Genomic DNA, 23,783 nt, shown 5'->3' on the forward strand with positions numbered 1-23,783 from the left:
AAGAGCGGTTATGTATGCACATTCTTGAGATTTTAGTGTTTATCTTGCTGTTGGACAAGAAATTGCGCTCGAGAGCACGTAATTGTGGACTATTACTTAGGATCTTAACATGGAATAGCGCGCAAGAGCGCTTATGTATGCACATTATTGAGGTTTTAGTGTTTATCTTGCTGCTGGACATGAAATTGCGCTTAAGAGTTCGTAATTATGGACTATTACTTAGGATCTTAAGATGGAATAGAGCGCAAGAGCGCTTATGTATGCACATTGTTGAGCACATTGTATGCCAGCCTGTATGTTGTAAAAAGAAAAGGTTTTCAAAGTACAAAATTCGTGAAAATAATCAATTTATTATTTATTTAAAACACGACGGAGACAAATATACATGTAGTCTTAATGAAAAATATACAAATTACATAATTATACAAAAAAAACACAAAGTTTTTAAGGTGATCTTGTACAGTTTTATACATTAATTGAATTTTTTACAATAACGATGGCGTATTTACACACACAAAAAAATTTTAACGAAGCCGTTGACTTCCGCTAAATTATTTTTTCATCAATTGGTAACTATCGTTTGACTATTCAAAAAAAAAATAATTAAAAGATTAACGAAAATTTTTTTTCTCAAGGAAAACAAAAATTAAAAAAAAGGTAGTAGGTAACTACAAAAATAAGGAAAATTGCACTTACGATTAAACGGGTCTACAATAGGAACACATTAGAATAGAAACGGACCGGAAACGCATCTTTTTTTTTAAGAAGCGATAAAATAAACTACGACAGTAAAAAAAATTGTGGCTTAGACTTAAAGTTTACTTAAACGAACAAAAAAAAAACAATGTTAGTTCTCGGTGTCGCCTTTTCAAAAAAATTATATTTACGGTGCAACTAAAATTCGTTGGCAGGTGCTTCTTAAACGATAATAACGATAAACGTAAGAAAAACTAATAGGATATTTTATTTAGTTACGATCGTTTATTAAGGTTTAGGTTTGTTTTAGCAAATTTGCTAGAACAATACTTTTTAAAAGGAAGAATCATCTAATTTTATTACTTCGTTGAGGAACAGATTTATCGTTTAAATATTAAAAAAGAATCAAGAGTAAGAAGAAAAAAAGTAATTCAAAGAGTGTTTGTTACTATCGTTAATTTTAATTTGTAAATTTAATTTTTATATACAATTTAATTTCGCTTAATTCGAAGTGAAAGCGGGCGGTAAAAAGTTCGTCGGGTTAATAAGGCAAAAAAGAGAGAGACACGAAAATAACTGAGGCACATCAAAACCTGACATCGCAACCTAAAATGTAGGTTAATTCGGTTTAATTACGACGCGCCTGCTCACTTCCACGTTATTAAATTGAGATTTCAAAATTAATTTATTTACATCTCCGGTGACGCGAATAAAATCTTGCTTGGATTTCTCGCGCCGACGACGTGTAGTAGCCATAAAGATACAACAGGACACATGCTCTCCGTAGTAATGTATATGGAGGAGAATCGTGGGCCGGAATGGCGACCACTTTTACCTCGAAGAATTTGCATCTAGACCTGCGGAGACACGAAAAGCGGAGCTTTGCCCATTATCTATGTTAAAAATCAACACGACACACCATTACAACACCTTCTTCGACGGATAGGGGTTCACACCTTTTCGAATTGTTCACTTTATTTAGTTTTAAAAAGAAATTAACGTTACAAGAAGAAATAGATGAAGGCCAAAAAAATCTTGTGAAAGGGAAAAAATAACTATTTAAGTAAAATTTAAGAATTCGGTAGTTGTTATTTTTTTTTTTACTTTTTTTGGGACATAAACAAGGATATTAAGAAGAAGTTGAATCGTAAATATCTCGGCTCGTATATGGGCGCAATAAATACGGCCCTCCTTTTCGGACAATGGGGAAAGAGGAACGCGAGGAAAGTGAAGGGATTGTGTCGCAACTTCAGTTAAAGAAAGTTCGTGACATGTGGGAAACAAAAATTTTTTTTAGCCAAGAATTTATCGCTTAAGGGCCGATTTCGTAACCAGAATAACATCCTAAAATTGTTACATTTCCTTTATGAGATAAATTTGATTTTCTTCATCTTGAAGATGACTAAAAAACATTTTAATACACTTACTTTTGTTATTTCTAATTAAAAAATTAAACTGCTCGATTAACGGCGTGTTAAACCTCGATTAACTTAGCTTATAATATTTATAAATGTTTTAGATGTTGAGTTAGAACATAAAATTTAAAATTCGGATTTTAACATGACTTTAATCAAGAGTCATATTAACTTTAAATTAAATAAGAGAGTTCTTGATTAACGTCAAGTTAACCCTCGATTAATCTTGTTAACAACGATTTTGAACAAATTTTTTATAATTACTGAATATAATGGTGTTTTAAAATGGAATTGCCACTTATGTCCACATTGTTGAAAGTGTAGTGCTTATCTTACTGTTGGATAACAAATTGCGCCTCATTGTGCATTATAACTTTGGATTCTAACATGGAATTGCGCGCGAAAGCGCGCAAGAGCACTTATGTATGCACATTATTGAGGTTGCAGTGATTATCTTGTTATTAAACAACATATTGCGCGTGAGAGCGCGTCATTATACTATATTACTTTCTATTTTAATATAAAATTGCGCGCGGAAGCACGCAAGAGCGCTAATGTATGCACATTGTTGAGGGTGCAGTGTTTATATTGCTGTTGAACAACAAATTGCGCACGAGAGCTCGTCCATGTGCATTATTACTTTCGATTTTAATGTAGAATTGCGCGCGAAAGCGCGTAAGAGTGCCTATGTATGCATGTTGTTGAGGTTGCAGTGTTTATCTTGCTGTTGGACAATACTCTGCGTGCGAGAGCTCGTCATTGCGCACTGTTACTTCCGATTTTAATATGGGATTGCGTAGTAGCGTAGTGTGCATACGCACGCGTTCGCGCAAAATTATTTATAATTACTGAAAATAATGGTGTATGTTAACGCACTCACATGCTCAATTTAGTATTCATACCTACGATAAAAAGTGCACATCCAACAGTCTGCATTTCTTATTAAAATCAAAGGTAATGGCGTATATTGAAACGTTCTCGTACGTAATTTATTACTCAAAATCAAGCTTAACAGTGGACTCCTAACAGTATCTATACATCTACGCAACTTGTTCTTTAAATCAAATATAATGTTGCACATTGACACGCTTTGGCTTGCAATTTGTTCATCGAAGTCAAGGTAAACACTGCACATCTAACATTGTGCATACATACTCTTGCGCGCTTTCGCGCGCTATTTCTTATCTATACTAAATATAATAGTGTACAGTGCCCCAGACACTGAAGATAAAACTCGGTTTTATAAGCGTTTAACGTGACTTTAATGAAAAGAATCGCATCGTATTAGATATTTTCTAATTTAGTCTAATTTAGTTTATTGATGTGATAATGCATTATATTAACAAGCAATTAAATTAACCGGGCTTTAAAGAAAGTGCTTGATTAGCGCCATGTTAAGCTTCGATTAACTTAGTTAATTTCTTAGTTCAAATGAACGAAATTTTAAAATGCTTGATTAAGGCTAAATTAAGCTTTGATTAGGTACCTTTATAACGATTTACATATTGAATTAGAATAAGGAGTTGAATTGAATTAAATTAAAATCGTAATGAATAATTAAGGCTTGATTAGCGACATGTTAAACCATGATTTTTAGGAGTTAATACGATTAGTAGAACGGTTATATTCAAAATAAATAATAAATTAGATATTACGATTCAAATTGGTTTTATATCTTCTTAAGGAGATGATGAGGACGACGACGAAGACGTCAATTATCATTGTGAACGTTCGCAACCGGTGGTTCCCAGGTCTTTGAAGTGATCTAGTGTGTAACCGCAAGAACTAGTCCGGCTCTCGGAATTAATTAGAACATCTCGTCCGGGGGAAAAATAAAATAAAAGTGAGTCGGTTGAAGAAGTATAACTCGGTGGTTAGGGAGTAGTTTGGGAGAGAACGCAAAAACGATATACCGTAAATGATATATCTAACGTGATACCGGTTCATTTCGAACGCGCAGCTTCCTGGCGTCCGAAGGCCTCGGTGCCCTTCGGCACACGAGATTTCCGTTCTTCTCCGCTGAGCCCGAGGTGTTTGCAGTTTTTCGACCGTCCGAGGGCCACACCTTCGCCAACGTAACGACCTAACTGTAATCCGCAAATGGTAGTCTACGAGAACTTCTTGCGTATGATCACTTTGTTGTTATTATCATTTTTTAAGTGAATCATATAAATAATCGACTTTCTCTGTTTTGCATTCCGCAATAAGAAAAGTTCGTTTCCACATGTCGGGAGAAGAAGAAATAACGGAAAATTGATATAGAAAGTCGAATTCTGAGAACGTCCGAGACGCCGCGAGATCTCGTTCGTTTTCTAACACAATCGCGAACGCATCTGCGATGTTCAACGAGTTAAAAAAAAAATTGTTACGTAGAGAGCCACACCTTTTGCATCTGGAATAATATCGTGTAGCCGCAACCTTGTGTGGTTCGAGAATCGTATCGTATCGGGTATCGGGTATCGAAGAGAGGTGATATAACGTCCTCTCGAGATGTATCGGAGTTAGGGCTGGGCCGAGAAGGATTATTAAAAATTCAAAAGAAACCGTTTTATTTCACTATATTGACCCAATTGATTCGCGTTTGCTTCAGCCTTTGAGATCTTTTCGTTTCGTTTAGATGAGGTGAACTAGATCATTACGCGACGCATAAATGTCATCCCGATCTAAAAGTTTAACTCTTTTTGTCAACTTCCGCTCAAGGATACAACCTTGATTGTTGCGAGTTCTCAGTTCTGAGTGAGTCAGTCAAGGCGAATTAGAACAAAGATTTTTTTATGGAGATTTTTTCGGGGTAATTTTTGTATTAAGTGAAAGTTTTTCCTTTCCTTCGTACGAAACTAGGGCGTGGTCGTTTTTTTTTCTCTTGAAAGGACGAGTTGAGTACATCACCGACGACGATGATACCGGTTTTTAATCGGCTCCACTTTCCACCTCGTGCAGACGCAATAAAATTAAACAAAACGCGGTCAATTATGCCAAAAAAATCGTATTAATTTATAACAAACACCCTTTTAAAAATTTTTTAAGTAATTTTTAAGTTAGAGAAGAAAATTGAGCGTATACTTAATTTTAGCCTACATCCGATTTGTACCACACGTTTTCTCCAACAACTCGATTTATCACAAAAGTATAGTATCCTTACTTTTCTTAATTCATTCCTTCATTATAAATCTTATTAAATCATGTATTATTATTATTGTTATTATTATTATTGGGATTATCATCTTCTTTATCCTCGTTATCATCCTCTTTCCCATCTTTATCGATATCTTCGTCTTTAGGCGTGGAAGTTTCCGACGTTGTTGATGAGCTCGACGAAAAATTATCTTTATCCGAATAATAAGAAGTGTTCGAAGAATCTCTTTTAATTATTAAATTAGATTGTTCCTTCGACGATTCGGGACTTTGTAATTTGTTATCGTAGAGTTGCGGGAAATTCTGCGGGATTTGAAAACTTTGGTTTAACCCCAAATTTTTGTTGGGCTGTAAATGTTGTAAAAGTCTCCCATCGGTGACTTTACCCATAAACGATCTAATCTCTTCGAAATAAGATTCCTCCGAAAGATTCCTGTTGATGTTGTTGGTGTTGTTGTTTCTTCTTTGAAGGGTGCGCTCGTCTAAGATTGTTGGCCCATCCGCTTCGTGCTTTTTAAGGTGACGATCTAAATTAGTTTGTTGCCCGAAACATCTCTCGCAAAGTGGACACTTAAACGGTTTTTCTTTGTTATGAATGTTCCTTACGTGTCTTTGTAAGTTACTTGAGATGCTAAAAGATCTCTCGCAATATCTACATTTATACGGTTGTTCCCCGGTGTGCGTTCTTAAGTGGCGCGTTAAATTAGCACTCCTCGGGAAAACTTTCCCACAAAATTTGCAAGCGTACCGATCCTTGATTTTCCCCCCAGCGACCCCCGAATCGGGAAATTTCGTTTGTTGTGTCGGATTTGGGCGGATTTCGAACGGGGTTACTTGGGGGTTAGGACTCCAAAACGGGGGGTATCTTTGCGGGAAATTCGGCGAAGTGTAAGGGAAGGGTAATCGCGGGATTTTATCTTTTTGAGCTTTGTACATTGCCTCCAAGACGAAATGGGGAATCGGTTGGGTGGGGAACAACACCGAGGGATAATCCGAGATAACCTGTTGATTAAATTTCGCCCCGATCGAATTGTTATTGTTGTTAATCGGACTAGCACTTTCTTCTTCCCTTTCGACTTCCTTTTCCATTTCGCTCCCTCCCCCTTCGTCGAAACTCTCACTTGGCGAAATCAAATTTCTATTTTCATCTTCAACGTGGTGCCTCCTCGTCGAATTTGAATTCCCCGCCGTTGATTTTTTGTGGTCCACCCTTAAATCTAAAGGTTGGTCGTCTAATGAGTCTTGAGGACACGGTGGGCGCCCGGCTGGGGACATGTGGGGTCCTGGGGATCGGGTGTTTCTTGATAAATCGAAGGGGAGGTCATCGCTTGGTGGTCGAACCACTAAGGGGTAAACGGCGGCTTGTTTTGGGGAACTTGATCCTCCCACGAGCATTTTTCTTGGAGAACTATCCTTTTCTCGCATTGTTAGAGGTAGTAAGGGCAGAGGTGGTAGGTAGCGGAGCCAGGGAAGCCCCGAATCGACTACGCTCATTAGAATTGAAGAAAAATCCTGAAAAGAAAAAAAGTTTTATTAAAAAAAATTGTAACACCCAACTTTATAGGATTAAAGAAATAATTTTTGATTCAATTTAATGCTTCTTATTTCATGATCATATCTCAATCCGTTCTTGAGATATGATTTCATTTTTATCAATTTAACCTCAATACCCGCAGAGTTGAGGTAAAAAAATCGTATCATCGGGATTTATAGAAACGAATGAAATATTTTTTGTGGATTTATACTAGATTAAATTTGCTATACAGTGGTTATTAAACCATCTTGATATCTGAATTATTTTTTGAGATATGATTGTTTTAACATAGTTTTATTAAAATTGAATTGAAGGTTTTAATTAAAGAGTCCGTTTTAGTCGGGACACGGCTTTCTCATTGTTAGAGGGGCCTGGATCTGCTGGATCTGGCGGGTTGAGTTACGGGTTCGACTGAAAACGGACAGCACTTTCTCCTGGCACGCGGATGCTGCTGACCATTAGCCAGATTTGCGAGCGACAGTGGCGCGGTCGCCGTTAATCTTGACGTACGCTATCGATCGCAACCAGGAATCGAGAGCGAATGTACTACGTTCTAAAATAGTAGTACTTCAATTCAATGGAATTAATTAAAAATAATCAAAAATCGACGCTAAAGAGTTAAAACTTAGTTAAATAGAGGAATGCATTTACCCAATCAACAGATTGATATAGCAATTAATCGGACAGACGTGCTTAGGAAACAAGCACACCTATCATTACTATTAGCATCACTATCATTACTAGCGGAGCGCCGGAGAGAAAGGAGAGACACTCGACACCCGGTCGAACGTTCCGTCCTCGCACCATCAATCATGTCTGACAAATCATCGAATTACATAGACCGTCGTCGGCGGACACCTAATAGTTTATTTATTAATTCGTCTCTCAGTTGCAACAACAAACAAAAAGACAAGAAAAAAAAAGTTATCTAAATGAGCCTCAATATCAAGCGGTTCTATCATTACCTTCGGCGTCGCGGATTAATGAAGCGGTGACGCTTGGATTGTTTCAAGTCGCCATTATTTTAATTGAAACTACGACGAGATGACGCCGCGCCGCCGAGGGCGTAACTTCGTTCACGTTTCGATATCTCGTTAAGATTTAATTTAGACTTGATCTTTCTTTTTCGATGTTATTCAACCGCAAGAAATCAAATATTTTCTTCGGTTCATCGTGGCATTTGAATCGGAGGCGATTGCGAGGCGGTTGCGGCTACACGTAACTATTTGGAAGCGTGTCGGTTCGCCGCCTGCACAATTTGCCCCTAGTGGTACGTGCGCGCAGAAAGAGAATTTTTCGCCTCTCTGGAACGGGAAATGGCCGGGGCCCGTTACGCCTCGCTATCGGCCGATGGCTGGATGTGTAACACGCGGAAGTGTCCGCAAAGACCTACCGGTGGGGCCCACGCCCAGCAAAGCCCGAGTGCTGCTGTTGCTACTAGCGGGGGTCCGGTCGTGACCACGACAGATGGACAAATCATCCGTGGACCCGTTAGGACTCAGATGTGTACGCCGATACCAGCGCGGATTCCGCGTTGTATATGGAAGCGGAAGACAACCAATTTTTTTATTACGTCACGCTTTTTAATTTATTCATTCATCTCAAACATCTTATAATAAACTTTAAATACTTTTAGTCGATGCAACATTAAATTTCCTTTAAAAAGAGTACAAACTCGATGGATCTATCTCATTTCATTATCGAGATATCTCATTTTTTAATCTAATTATTATCAAAGATGGGGGATTATTACCATCATTTCTTCACAATAAGTTTTTTTTAATAGAAATTCGTAGTAGTAGTAGCAAAAGTAATAAATAACAAGTAATAAATTATGATTTTCAAAAAGATAATAATAATAATAATAATGCGAGTAAGAATAACATTAATCTAAATCGATGCAACATCAAATTTCCTTTAAAAAGAATACAAACTCGATAGATCTGTCTCAATTCATTATCGAGATATCTCATTTTTTAATCTAATTATTATCAAAGATGGCGGATTATTACCATCATTTCTTCACAATAAGTTTTTTTTAATAGAAATTCGTTTTATTACAAATTTGAGATTTTATCTCGAGTTAAATCTATAATAAGTAATAAATTATGATTTTCAAAAAGATAATAATAATAATAATCCGAGTAAGAATAACATTAATCTAAATCGATGTAAAATTGAATTTTCTTTAAAACGGGTCCAAACTCAACATTTCTATACGGCCTATTTATTGAGATATTTCAATTTTTAATCTAATTATTATCAAACATGGCGGATTATTACCATTACTTTTTTTTTGATATAACTTTTATGTTTCTTATTACTAAAAAATCAAGTTCGGAATCAAATTAAATGAATTCTCTCAATTTATTCCGGTAATAATAAATGATTCAAAATGGTAATAATAATAATAACCCCAATAAGAATAAAGCTAATTTCTATCAATGTAAAATTAAATTTCATTTAAAAATTATTACATTTTTTACCAAAAATGCATTGAGTTTGGAAACAAATTAGAGGAAACTTGAAATCCTATCGATTTATAGCGGTAATAATAAATAAAAATATGCCGTAAAAAGGTAATAATAACATTGAATCTGAAGTATGTCGTGTTTGGTATCAAATTGTAGAAAATTAAAAATCTAATCGATCTAAAATAGTTTTACAAATAATTATTGCGGTTGCATATCGAGTAAATGATCGTATTAAAAGAATCATAACACCAAAGTTTATAGGAATAAAGAATTAATTTTAATTAAATATTAGTTAAATAAGCTTTAAAATGCTTCTTATTTCATGATGATATCTCGATCCGTTCTTGAGATACGATGATGCAAATTTCATTTTTATCAACTCAACCTCAATATCTGCAGAGTTGAGCTAAAAAAATCGTATCATCGGGATTTATAGAATCGAAGGAAATATTTTTGGGGTATTGAGACTAGATTAAATTTGCTATAAAATGGTAATTAAATCATCGTGATATCTCAATTATTTTTTGAGATATGATTGTTTTTAAATTGGTATTTATAAATTAACTTATCATAAAGGATTTGGAGAGATGTACCAAAAAAAATCATAACACCAAAATTTATGGGATTAAAGAAATGATACTTATCTCATTAAATATTAGTTAAATAAGCTTTAAAATGCTTCTTATTACATGATGATATCTCAATTCGTTTTTGAGATACGATGTTGCAAATTTCATTTTTATCAAATCAACCTCAATATCCGCAGGGTTGAGCTAAAAAAATCGTATCATCGGAATTTATAGAAACGAAGGAAATATTTTTGGGGTATTGAGACTAGATTAAATTTGCTACAAAACGGTTATTACATCATCTTGATATCTCAATTATTTATTGAGATATGATTTTTTTTAAATTGACGTTACTAAAATAATCTTATCATAAGAGATGTTTTTAAAAAATCGTAGCATCAAATTTTATGGGAATAATGAAATGATTTTTATCTCACTCAATATTAATTAAACGTGCTTTAAAATGGTTTTAATTTCATCGCGATATCTCAATTCGTTCTTGAGATACGACGTTGTAAAATACATTTTTATTAACTTAACCCCAATAACCACAGAATTCAATTAAAAAAAATCGTATCATCGGAATATATAGAAACGAAGAAAATATTTTCGGTGTGTTAAAACTGCGTTAAATTCGCTATAAAATGTTTAAATAAAATCGTCTTGATATTTCAATTATTTAAATTGGTTTTTATTTCGAAACAACAAATAAAGTATCGGAGAGTCTATGAAGAAATGTCTTTAGAAGGATAATAAATATAAAAATTTCATAGTAGTACCATGAAAATTAATTTTCCTCCTCCTATGGAACGCATCACGACATTCCACAAGACGTCTCCCAGAAGTTTTTGCTGAAGCAATTCACTACAAACGCCACTTAATTGACATGTCCGCCTTTAAAGGAGCTCGTCGTAAATCGGATCGAACGAGGAAACGCAATCCAGATTCATAATCAGCCGTTTTTCCCCGAAGAAAAATGTAACGAACCCGGAGGATCGTTCGAGCGCAGCTTCCGAGGCGGCCATCACTCCTTCTTTACGATATTGTTAGTGGCCGCTCGGGTTGAAAAAAGTCTCCGGCTCTTTAATTGCTGATGTACGAGCTCGGGTTGTTCCCACAACGGATCCTTATCGAATCCTAACGCCTAAGTTTAAACCTTAAAGAATAAAGAAGGAAGAAGAAAGAAAATTTCGTGTTTTTGAGATCTCGTTTGAAGATTGGCAAAGTGGTTTATGGGACATGTACCGAAGTAAAAGTGGTAATATTCTCGGGAAAACAGCGCGAAGACGATTATCATCGTCTTTGTGTAAGAAAAGGAGCCGACAAATGCGACAGCTGCTAAGTTTTGCCGTCAGACGTCGTAATGAAGATGTATCTCCTCAGAACGGCGACGTTATGAAGACACGATGGGAGATATCTTGGCCATTCATGAGACGTTATTGTTCTCCCGGAACAAAGTTCTCACCTGTTGTGAAAAGTTCAATTTTTATTTACGAAATTTCTTTAAAATTTTAAAACACGACACAGTGAAAGCGACAAAAACGAAATATTACCCTCGTTTTCTAGGCCTATACGACTCGTTTAATTAGAAAAGCGACGCGATTTTCTCGTCCAATTAATCAATTTCACTGTTACTCTTCGCGGTCAGTTTTGAGGCCCATCGTCGAGATCCAGTTCAATTTTTCGAGGCCGCGGGCAAAGAAAGTCACTCCGCAGAAACCAACAACAAAACCCGCTTTGATCCGAACCAATAACTACGTTCGTCTTCGGGCTAAAACAGCGCAAGAACTTGGAAATCCACGGCATTAAGAACCTTTTAAGGATATCAAGATGAGTCCACTAATTTAAGGATTTGATTTTCTTTTCTTTTCGGAATAGGATACCATTAATAGTAGACTTTGCGTAATTGTGGCGATTTCTACGCGATTAATGTCAACCGGCCGCGGCAAATCCGGAACTTCCTGAGTTGAGAAAACCGCAGAACGAAAGGACTTGATAAAAAAGGGGGCTGTACGCATGAGTTGTCACTCGAGAACTTTCACTAAAGACGAAAATTGACAAACGCCACGGAATCGGGGGAAGAAAAATGCCTCTTCGACGATCGTCTTTTTTGCCTCGCGGGAGGAGTTTGCCTACCGCACGAAATACGACCGGGAAGTCGCTCGCACAATAGAAAAACGCGTGAAAGTGTGAAATTCCTTCGGAGATGCCATTAATTCAATTTGTCATAGAACCACCGTGTCGGGTTCTGGCTTAGATATTCCGATTGACTGCCGGTTCTTCGTGCTGGTTCGACCGGATCCGGTCGGATAACGGTCCGACGACTCCGAGCAAAACAAATGAACTATTACTTACACTACATGTCGACGTTAACAGGTTACGGCCTGTCGTGTACGTGCCACGAGCCGAAGACGTGAAGGAAGTGAACGCTTGGAAAACAACCCGAAGAGAAGAACCTTCTCTTACGTCTTTCCTCCTTTTATACAAGATTAAACCATTCGATCTTAACAATCCCAACCATCTTATTGAATCAAATCCTAAGAAGCTACAAATTTCAAGATAGAAAAAAAATGGTGGGTTAAGCAGCGTAAGAAAACTTGACACTCTCCTAATGGTTTCGACTACCAGAATGATTAATCAACGTGCGCGCACATGTCCAGATCGATTACCGCCCGGTAACAAGGTCATTTTTTACCTTTAGTCGTCTCTAAAATTTCTCTCAGTCGCAAAGAGCGAAACGGTCCCTCTTGGCGCGGTGAACGCCTATAAGATCGAAATAACTCGCGCTCAGCCGACCACATCTCTCAAGAACTCTCGTCCATTCATGAAAGGAGCAGCACTCCTTCGCGGCTTCTGCGGTATTCCAAATTTTACTCCGACCGAGAATCGCTGCGCGCACAGCTGCGGACTCTCTTCTCGTGGTCGTGATGCTGCTTATCTCTTTATCAACTCTTAATGCTCTGTTCTATTCAATTTTATTTCGTTGCGTTTTATTCTGTTCCATTTCATTGTTCTATTTCGCAGCATCACCATATTTAGAGATCGCCTAACTGTATGGGCGTGGCATTAACTTTTTTTTACATATCTAGGTACTCATTTTCGACCATAAACACTTTGATAGAGTCGTTAATTTACATTTTTATTATAAACGATTATTGCTAAAAATCGAAAATAACCCGCGGGTTGATGATATCTCATAACCTTTATTACCATATTATTAAAACAAAGTTATTGCGAAACATCGTATCCTCGAAATGTATAGAAATTAAGAAAAAAGTTTTAACTCATTAAATATTAGTGAAATAACCTTTAAAATGCTTCTTATTTCGTGGTGATATCTCAATCCGTTCTTGAGATACGATGTTACAAATTTCATTTTTATCGACTTAACCTTAATACTTGCAGAGTTGAGCTAAAAAATCGTGTCATCGGGATTTATAGAATCGAAGGAAATATTTTTGAGATATTGAAACTAGATTAAATTTGCTATAAAATGGTTATTAAATTATCGTGATATCTCAATTATTTATTGAGATATGATTGTTTATAAATGTAACTTGTCATAAAGGATGTGGAGAGATGTATTAAAAAAATCATAACTCGAAAATTTATAGGATTAAAGAAATGATACTTATCTCATTAAATAAGCTTTAAAATGCTTCTTATTTCATTGTGATATCTCAATCCGTTCTTGAGATACGATGTTGCAAATTTCATTTTTATCGACTTAACCTTAATACTTGCAGAGTTGAGGTAAAAAATCGTAACATCGGGATTTATAGAATCGAAGGAAATATTTTTGAGATATTGAAACTAGATTAAATTTGCTATAAAATGGTTATTAAATTATCGTGATATCTCAATTATTTATTGAGATATGATTGTTTATAAATGTAACTTGTCATAAAGGATGTGGAGAGATGTATTAAAAAAATCATAACTCCAAAATTTATAGGATTAAAGAAATGATACTTATCTCATTAAATATTAATTAAATAAGCTTTAAAATGCTTCTTATTTCATTGTGATATCTCAATCCATTCTTGAGATACGATGTTGTAAATTTCATTTTTATCGACTTAACCTTAATACTTGCAGAGTTGAGCTAAAAAATCGTGTCATCGGGATTTATAGAATCGAAGGAAATATTTTTGAGATATTGAAACTAGATTAAATTTGCTATAAAATGGTTATTAAATCATCGTGATGTCTCAATTATTTATTGAGATATGATGTTTTTAAATTAGTGTTTACAACTTAACTTGTCATAAAGGACATGTGGAGGGACACATGCTTTATCAAGAGAACACCAAAGCTTATAGGATTAAAGAAATGATACTTATCTCATTAAATACTAGTTAAATAAGCTTTAAAATGCTTCTTATTTCAGGGTGATATCTCAAGCCGATCTTGAGATACGATGTTGTAAATTTCATTTTTACCAATTTAACCTCAATACCCGCAGTGTTTAACAAAAAAAAATCGTATCATCAGGATTTATAGAATCGAAGGAAATATTTTTGGAGAATTGAAACTAGATTAAGTTTGCTATAAAATGATTATTAAATCATCTTGACATATCAATTATTTTCTGAGATAATTGTTTAAAAATTATTGTTTATAAGCGTAATACGTCATAAGTCGATATATTAAAAGGAAAATACAGTAACTCCTTGAATACTGAAACTATTGCGAAAGAGTTCAAAGAACCAACAAGGAAGAGAGGTCTTAGGTGTGGCAAAGTTAACCTGAGGGAATCGATCGCGATCGATATAAACGCGAGCACGCAGCTTTCGTTCTTGTCGGATAGAGTAAAAAAAAGTAAACCTATGGCGCGTTTCTCCTGCGTAAGACGTCTCCATTTCAATCTCCACACTCGGAATTTTAACGTTCCCATTTTTCAGCATCCGCGCGCAATTAAGATGTGCCTCTCCGTCCGGCCGATCGGGTCGAAAAGAGACAGACATAAATTGGATAGTTTTCCTCGGCGGCGGCAAGTGAACTGGATCAAAATAGATTTTGCATCGTCGAACCGGTCGCGTGGACGTCATTTCTCTTTCGTTAGAAACGGGCATCGGATGCGTAAAGAAAGTAGATCGCCATCTACAGATGCATGCCGTTTTCACAAAATGCCATAGCACACGTTGTCCAGCCGCGATTGGGCTTGTTACCGGTCCACGGACCACATAAATTCATCCTGCCGATTTGCGTAAATATCCGCGTCGCGTCGCAGGATTCCTGAGACACATCGGTGAATGTCTTCTCCTTTAATCGGAGAAAACTGAGCCAGAACAGCTCGTTTCGGTTTTGGTCGTTGTTAGTTACGTCCAGGAATGTTGTTCCCAACAATCAATTACGACGAATTTAGAAAAAAATTAATATTGGTTCAATAATAAGATTGCTTTGAGATGAAATTCTATGAAGCGATTAGCCGTCCTTATTCGAACAACACTTTACGACGAGTCGTTTGAAATTGTAATGGAATCCGCCGTTAAGTTATGCCATAATCAGTCCGGATCGCGCATAGATTACGCCCGTGTGTCACTGGTTAGTTTTTGTTTCGATTTACATACGTTTTCCGGGATGACACGTACGGGTTTTTGGGTAGGACCCCATCCCACGTGGCCCCTTTTATCGAAAAGAACGCCTTATGGTTCTTCTCCGTTCAAAAAGCGCGTAACCTATGACTTTTCGAGGTTCACCTCTCTCGGTTTTCACCTCAACAATGGGACTGGGCGTTGTTCCTGCAACACTCAATGGCATTCCTGCGGCGATTTACTCCAAGGACGGTCGCATGTTGCTAGCGGTACGTGCATAATCCGCGAGTGTGTTTTTCGAACGGGGCGAACGTTTCATTTCGTCATCGAATTAGCCGAGATTGAATCGTCCCATGCCATAACGGCTTTTATGGTGTAGAGGCGCTTTATGACGTGCCAACTTGGGCAATTAAAAGCCAATCAAGCTAGTTTACAACTTTACGCACCTATAATCTCATTTTCAACTCAATTCGAAAAAGAACGAAAAAGATTCTTTCTTTTTAAGTGGAAATCAATTGATTTGGTGATGGGGACTTTGAGACGCTTTCTTTATGAAGGATGTCTTTACAAAAAACCGGGAGAAAGTGAAGGAGCGTTTTACGATGTCCGTTAGTCTTAATTACGTCCGATTCAATCAAAAGTGATCGACTTTTCCCTCTGGGCTCTAACGGAAGTCGCAAAAATCCGAGCAACTGGAACCACTCGGCCGCTCTTATTCCTTTATTGTTCACTCAACGAGAAAAAACAACCTCGTTTGGATATCTACTAAACTTTCTCATTAAAATCATATTATTCAACATTTTTACTCAAATTTATTTTAACCCTTATAATAACAAAGATTATTACCAACGTAGAACAATTAAAATCGCAAAAGTTTCACATTTGACGTATTTGACAACAAAATAATGTTTAAATGAAAAATTAGAAACTTTATTTGATAATGATATGAATAAAAATTGTTCATAATGGATCATAAAAACGTAATCCATAAAGAATTTTGTTCTAACTAATTCCTATTGTTTGTTATAAATCATTAAATCCCAAAGTCTCTAATTTGACGTTTATTGATAAACATTTTATCATAAGTCAAAAATTAAAAGTGATAGGAGAAAATGTTATTGATGAAAATTATTTGCTATGAACCAATAAAACGTTATACCAAAACAGTTTTAACCCAAATGTGATTATTACCAACTTAGAAAACTTAAAAGCACAACATTTTAAAATTTGACGTGTTTGACAACAAACTAATTTGTAAATCAAAAACTAAAAACTTTATTTGATAATGATATGAATAAAAATTGTTCATAACGGATCATAAAAACATAATCCATAAAGAATCCTATTGTTTGTTATAAATCATTAAATCCCAAAGTCTCTAATTTGACGTTTATTGATAAACATATTATCATAAGTCAAAAATTAAAAGTGATAGGAGAAAATGTTATTGATGAAAATTATTTGCAATGAACCAATAAAACGTTATACCAAAACAGTTTTAACCCAAATGTGATTATTACCAACTTAGACAACTTAAAAGCACAACATTTTAAAATTTGACGTGTTTGACAACAAACTAATTTGTAAATCAAAAACTAAAAACTTTATTTGACAATGATATGAATAAAAATTGTTCATAATGGATCATAAAAACATAATCCATAAAGAATTTTTTTCTAACTAATTCCTATTGTTTGTTATAAGTTATAAATCATTAAATCCCAAAGTCTCTAATTTGACGTTTATTGATAAACATTTTATCATAAGTCAAAAAGTAAAAGTGATAGGAGGAAATGTTAGGGATGAAAATTATAATTATAAGATAATGATAAGAAGAACCATAAAATTAATTCTGATCATTTTCGAAATAGAAATAAGTGTTTGGTGCGTGTCAAAATCGATTAAAAACATCTCTAGAATGTTTAACGATAACGAAAGAACTATCAAAACTATTTTTGATCTTTTTGCAAGTATTTCAAAGATTTCAAAATATAGAAAAAGCTTGTTGGTGTGCGTCGAAATGGTTATAATGAACTAAAATCATCTCTAGAATACTTAACTATGATGAAGGAATGAAAAAACTGTCTTTTGATGTTTTAGGAAGGTGTCTGAAAGAAATCAGAAAATAGAAAAATTTGTTGGTGTATGTCAAAATGATGCTAACAGATTAAAACTACATTTTTATGTAATAATTTGTGAATAGTGTACGAAGTTGGCGTTAAAAATAGTGAAAAAGTAGTAGTTGAAGTGCCACCCAAGTGAAGTGTAATTAGTAAAAGTGTCACCGGAACGTTAAGTGCCTACTACTAAAACAGGACGAGTGAAGTCGATAGGACACTAATTAATCGTGGTCAGACCGTACGGCGACCTCTTCCGGCGGTTCGAAGCGGTGGCCGCGCCAGGAAACTAGGAAGTCTAGTTGGGTTTTTTCTCCTTTTGCTATCCCGGCGAGCCCCGCCTGCTGCAGGGCAAAAAGTGCTAATGCATCCTGTTCTGCATTGCGGCCGTAACGGTATCGTTGCGCGGTATTTAAATCTCCTGCGAGCCACTAACTCGTCCTCTGCAGGAAGATGTTTGCGGCGATCCCGCTTGCTCACTTTTTTTCTTGCTCCACTTGCAACGACACAGCGGCCTTCTCTTATAGTCCTGCTATTTTACTAGTTACCATTTAAATACCGGTTACAATTCAGTTTTAGACCGACAATATGATTTAGTCGAATGTGATGGTTATCGCAATAACGGGACACGGTCCCCTATAGCTATAACATCCAAGTTATGTGATATTTAATAATTAGATGGAATTCATTTTTTATTTAAAACTAAGTTGGTGAAATGAGGAAAACAGTTCTTGTTGTCTTGTTATCTTGTTGTCGTCTTGTTTCGTTGGGGAGAGACACGCGAGACGATTTAAAGCGTCGCTTTCTTTCTTGCGTTTCTTGCCGAGACATTCCCGGCGGGCGTTTCGCAGAAATGACGTCGTTTAGACGCGGAATTCCCGAATTTTAATTAAGCGCTTCTCGGAGTTCGGCTCGATTCGCATTTCAAGTCACGGCGTCTCTCCAAAAAAGCGGAGACATTCGCTAAAGAAGAGACACCACCGTTTTCAACGTTGAAATTATAAAATCTAAATGACGGTATTGTTTAGGGCTCCGATACTGCACCGCATGAATTATTTAACTCAATAAAAATTTACGGGGATTCCATCCTATTTCTTTTTTTTATTTCATCCTTTTCATTATCAATTCGAATGGCAATTCTTCGGGTTTAAAATGATGTTGAATACCTTTTTTTTAATTATGTTGTTAGGTACCTACTAACCGATTCATTGGAACAAGTGTGATTTATACCATATAACTAGAAACTGGTGATAAAGAAATATGAAATAACTATGGATTATGATTTCGTGATGCATTAGGAATATTTTTTATTTATAACGTCTTTCTCCATCACTTTTAGTACCTACGTTATAGCTGATTTTATTAAGAAAAATCGTCCAATTTTGACATTTCGAGGATTTATGCCACATCAAGAGAAACTGGTGATAGATAAATGTGATATAATTATGGATTATAGTCTCTTAATGCATTAGGAATATTTTTTATTCATAGCGTTTTTCTCCATCACTTTTAGTACTTAATTTATAGCTGATTTTATTAAGAAAAGTCGTCAAATTTTCATATTTTGTGATTTATGCCATATCATTAGAAACTGGTGATAGACAAACATGATATAAGTATGAATTATGATTTCGTGATGCATTAGGAATATTTTTTATTCACAACGTCTTTCTCAATCACTTTTAGTACTTACGTTCTAGCTGATTTTATTAAGAAAAGTCGTCCAATTTTGACATTTCGTGGTTCATGCCACATCACTAAAAACTGGTGATAGATAAATATGATATAATTATGGATTATGATTTCATGATGCATTAAGAATATTTTTTATTCAGAACGCTTTTCTCCATCATTTTTAGTACTTAAATTATAGTTGATTTTATTAAGAAAAATCGTCCAATTGTGACATTTCGTGATTTATGCCACATCACTAGAAACTGGTGATAGATAAATGTGATATAATTATGGATTATGGTCTCTTAATGCATTAGGAATATTTTTTATTCATAGCGTTTTTCTCCATCACTTTTAGTACTTAATTTATAGCTGATTTTTTTAAGAAAAATCGTCCAATTTTGATATTTCGTGATTTATGCCACATCACTAGAAACTGGTGATAGACTAATATGATATAATTATGGATTATGATTTCTTGATTCATTAGGAATATTTTTTATTCACAACGTCTTTCTCCATCACTTTTAGTACCTACGTTATAGCCGATTTTGTTAAGAAAAATCATCCAATTTTAACATTTTGTGATTTATGCCACATCACTAGAAACTGGTGATACATTAATGTGATATAATTATGGATTATGACTTCTTGATGCATTAGGAATATTTGAATTCATAACGTCTCCCTCCATCACTTTTAGTATATAAATTATTGCTGATTTTATTAAAAAAAATCGTCCGATTTCGGCATTTCATGATTTATGCCATATAACTAGAAACTAGTGACAGATAAATATGATATAACTACGGATTATGATTTCTTGATGTATTAGGACTACTTTTTATTCACTACGTCTTTCTCCATCACATTTAATACTTAAGTTATAGCTGGTTTTATTAAGAAAAATCGTCAAATTTGATATTTTGTGATTTATGCCATATCATTAGAAACTGGTGATAGACAAATATGATATAAGTATGGATTACGATTTCTTGATGCATTAAATATATTTTTTATTCACAACGTCTTTCTCCATCACTTTTAGTACCTACGTTATAGCTGATTTTATTAAGAAAAATCGTCCATTTTGACATTTCTTGATTTTTGCCACATCACTAGAAACTGGTGATAGATAAATATGATATAATTATGGATGATGATTTCTCGATGCATTAGGAACATTTTTTACTCATAATGTCTTTCTCCGTCACTTTTAATACTTATGTACGTTCTGGTTCATTCTATTAAGAGAAGTCGTCAAATTTTGATATTATGTGATTTATGCCATATCATTAGAAACTGGTGATAGACAAACATGACATAGGTATGGATTATGATTTCGTGATGCATTAGAAACATTTTTTATTCATAACACCTTCCTCCATCACTTTTAGTACCTACGTTATATCTGATTTTATTAAGAAAAATCGTCAAATTTTGACATTTCATGATTTATGCCATATCACTAGAAACTGGTGATAGACTAATATGATATAATTATGGATTATGATTTCGAGAAGGATTAGGAATATTTTTTATTCATAACGCCCTTCTCCATCACTTTTACTACTTCAGTTATAGCTGGTTTTATTAAAAAAATCGTCAATTTTCACATTTTGTGATATATGGTATATCAAAAGTACTAGTTCATAACATCTCTAGTTGAAGAGTTGTCAAGGGGACGACGTACGCGCCAATGTTAATTTGTACATTAATATTCAATTTCGGAACGGGGAACGTTGCTCGTAGGCCCGCGCGCCGAATCACTTATTGTTAATAGAATAATAACATATTATATGTTAATGTAATCTATACGGTGTGTCCTCCCAGATGCGACATCTAGCGGACTATCGCTTGTATTAACATTTGGTTTAGGCGGTCGGCCCGAAGAGAGGCCGAACCAATTCATTGTTCGTATGGTAATTAGCCCGCGGAGAGGTCTTATGCAATCCGGGACCGTTCTTTGCGCCTTTGAGGAGTTTTTGTAAGCGGCCAAAGGTCTCCAAGGTAATTATGCGAAGTTTAAGACAACACCGATTCCTTTACGCGGAGGAAAATCGCAGGATATTAAGAGTACCGGAAATTGAATCTGTGTCAAGAGGAAAACCGAAGATTTCTTCCACGTCCTGTCGTCTAGCCGTTGTCGTCGCCGTGAGATCTCGAAGACCTCTCTGCGTGGACGCCACGCAATTAAACCGGCGCGTTTAAATACGACCGGATGCAACCAATTAGGATACGGTTAACTGTTGGGTACCGGTTAAATGTCAGAAGTATTAAGATACAGTTATAGTTTTATGATCGCTTTTAGAATGAATCATCAATAAACAACAACAAAAATCCATTTTTTTCACCGATTTCGACGTTTTTAGTGTTATCATCAGGGGAGATGCGAGAACAAAAGGCGAAACAAAGTCGGAAACAACAAGAGATTCTCCCATGACTTAAGCAACGAGTCGTTTTCTCATGTCGGCGATAACGACATGCAAATTGTCGCTTATATTTAACAAAAGAGCCGTTTAGACCGAGAAAACGGTTCGGATTTAAGAAACGGTTTCTTTTTTTTTTGGGTGAATCTAGATCAAGACCTGCAAAATGGAGTTGCTCTCCGATTCGTTTCAAAAGAGCCGCCGATCAATCTCGGGCCGCGAGAGGTGTTGCGGCGCAGAAACAGATCTTGCGTGGTCCGCTGCTCATTAGAAGGGTCACGTGGTGACCTCTGACCCCGCCAGTCACGAAACTCCGCTATTACTTCACCTTCGGGCATCCGTGCAGATTGGAACGTGCCAAACTCGAGCGAAACGCCTCTAAGTTTTTTTTTTCACGAAAAAATTCATTTTTAAGTTTCTGCCAATCATTTGTGAGAATCGAAATGAATCTAATCAATTAGAAACACCTTGAGATTATTAGAAAATTTCCAGAAAATGTAAAAATTTTAAATTATGGGAAAAGGTGGTCAAAATCGTTCAAAAACATCTCTAAGATACTTAATAAGAATAAAAGAAGTGATTTGGAAATGTCTCAAACGTACCAAAAAAGAGAAAACGCTTGTTGATGTGAGTCAAAATGGTACTAATCGATTAAAAACATCTCTAAGATACTTAATAAGAACAAAAGAATAAAATTACGTGAATTTGAGCTTTTTTGAAAATGTTTCAAATGTGTCAAAAAGCTTATTGGAGTATGTCAAAATGGTACTAATCGATTAAAAACATTCTTAGGATATCTAATAAAGATAATAAAAAGATTTTGATCATTTTGGGAAGAATTTTAAACATACCAAGAAATGCAAAGAGGTGTCAAATTGGAAACGGCGCTAAAAAAAACTTATTATTATTAAACGTTTTATTACGACAATTTCGCAATTAGATATCGAAGTCGTCTCCTTTAATAACGTTTAATTTTTTGAAATTAAAAGTGAACTAGGAAGGTAAACGACGAGCGAATTTAAATAAAATCTACGTTTCGCCCACCTTCGACTCTCCGCTATATAATAATTATTGTAATTTCTTTGTGCACTTTAAAACTGTATTACGTGGACGTTGTGTGGGATAAATTCAAAGAAGTCGATCATTTTCTTCAGTAGGCGAAATTAAAAAAGAAAATTATTCTTACCTTATAATAATCGTGTTGGTTCTTAATCCAAGAATGAAAAAAAATCACTTGTAATAATAAGAAAATAAAAAAGCACTAAATAAGTTTATAAATTCCCCATCACTCCATATTTTTTAATTGGTTTATTAATTAATTATTAAATAAAGTTCGTTAATAATTTTTTTTGTTTATGTGTTTATTTTAAAGTTTGATCACTGTTTTAATGATTCAATGAAAGAATTGAATTGATGAATGGGGAGTCTCTCGCGGTGGTGATACGAACGTGAAACGAGACGACGAACCCGGCGATTCAAGCACGTGGTCCTCCTCGTTATCCTGCGGCCTCGCAGGACAGTGGACGTGCGAAGACTGGCGGAGTGTACGCGCGGAGGCTGCGTACCGAGGCGCGGTACGCGGCAGAATGCTCCAGTTTCGCTCGGAAGATCGGAGGCTGTACCGCGAGATCGAAAGTGGTTCTGCAGGACTTTTCGATGGACAAGCGGTTGGACTCCGCAGGGCGCACAGCTGACGGCCCCCGCTTGTTCCCCTCTGTGATTCTTCATAACTCAAAGATCCCCAAACGATTTTATTTTATTTAACATTGACTTTAATAAAAACGATTACAATGAGTTTACCTCGCTGATGGCGAGGACTAATTGTATTCAATCGAAACCACAATAGAACACGAATCCATTAATACATTTTTTGCTACCGGTTAAAATAATAAAAGATTCGCTTTTTTATAACTCTACTTAATATTCTTATTGGAAACAACAAACACGTTGATTTTACGTTGTGTTTTTCCCGGGCGAAGGTGAGATGGTAGAGATGCGGATGCCAACACAGTTTTTCTTTCTTCAAGGAATTCTAAACAGAACACTATTTACGAATTATCCTTTTTAATTTTAACACCTTGGAATTTTCTACCAGGACATCCTTGATATACTTAGTAACAATATGTGTCATTGTTGTCTTTAAAAAAAAAGTAAACTAGAATATTGTAATAAATGACTAATTGTGAGATGGATTGGGATTTTT

General features: G+C 35.4%; 1 protein-coding gene across 1 annotated transcript; it reads right to left on the reverse strand.

The window, feature by feature from the left end:
* Nucleotides 1-330: 330 nt before the first annotated feature.
* Nucleotides 331-23,198, reverse strand: LOC111426268 (MDS1 and EVI1 complex locus protein EVI1-B-like). The gene is made up of 2 exons (XM_023060728.2): nt 22,767-23,198; nt 331-6,758 (listed from the first exon to the last, which is right to left on the reverse strand). Exon 2 carries the CDS (start codon nt 6,738-6,740, stop codon nt 5,292-5,294), a length of 1,449 nt encoding a protein of 482 aa, XP_022916496.1. The 5' UTR covers nt 6,741-6,758; nt 22,767-23,198; the 3' UTR covers nt 331-5,291.
* Between the last annotated feature and the right edge of the window lie 585 nt (nt 23,199-23,783).

Source organism: Onthophagus taurus, chromosome 5 (assembly GCF_036711975.1).
Source record: "Onthophagus taurus isolate NC chromosome 5, IU_Otau_3.0, whole genome shotgun sequence".
NCBI lineage: Eukaryota > Metazoa > Arthropoda > Insecta > Coleoptera > Scarabaeidae > Onthophagus > Onthophagus taurus.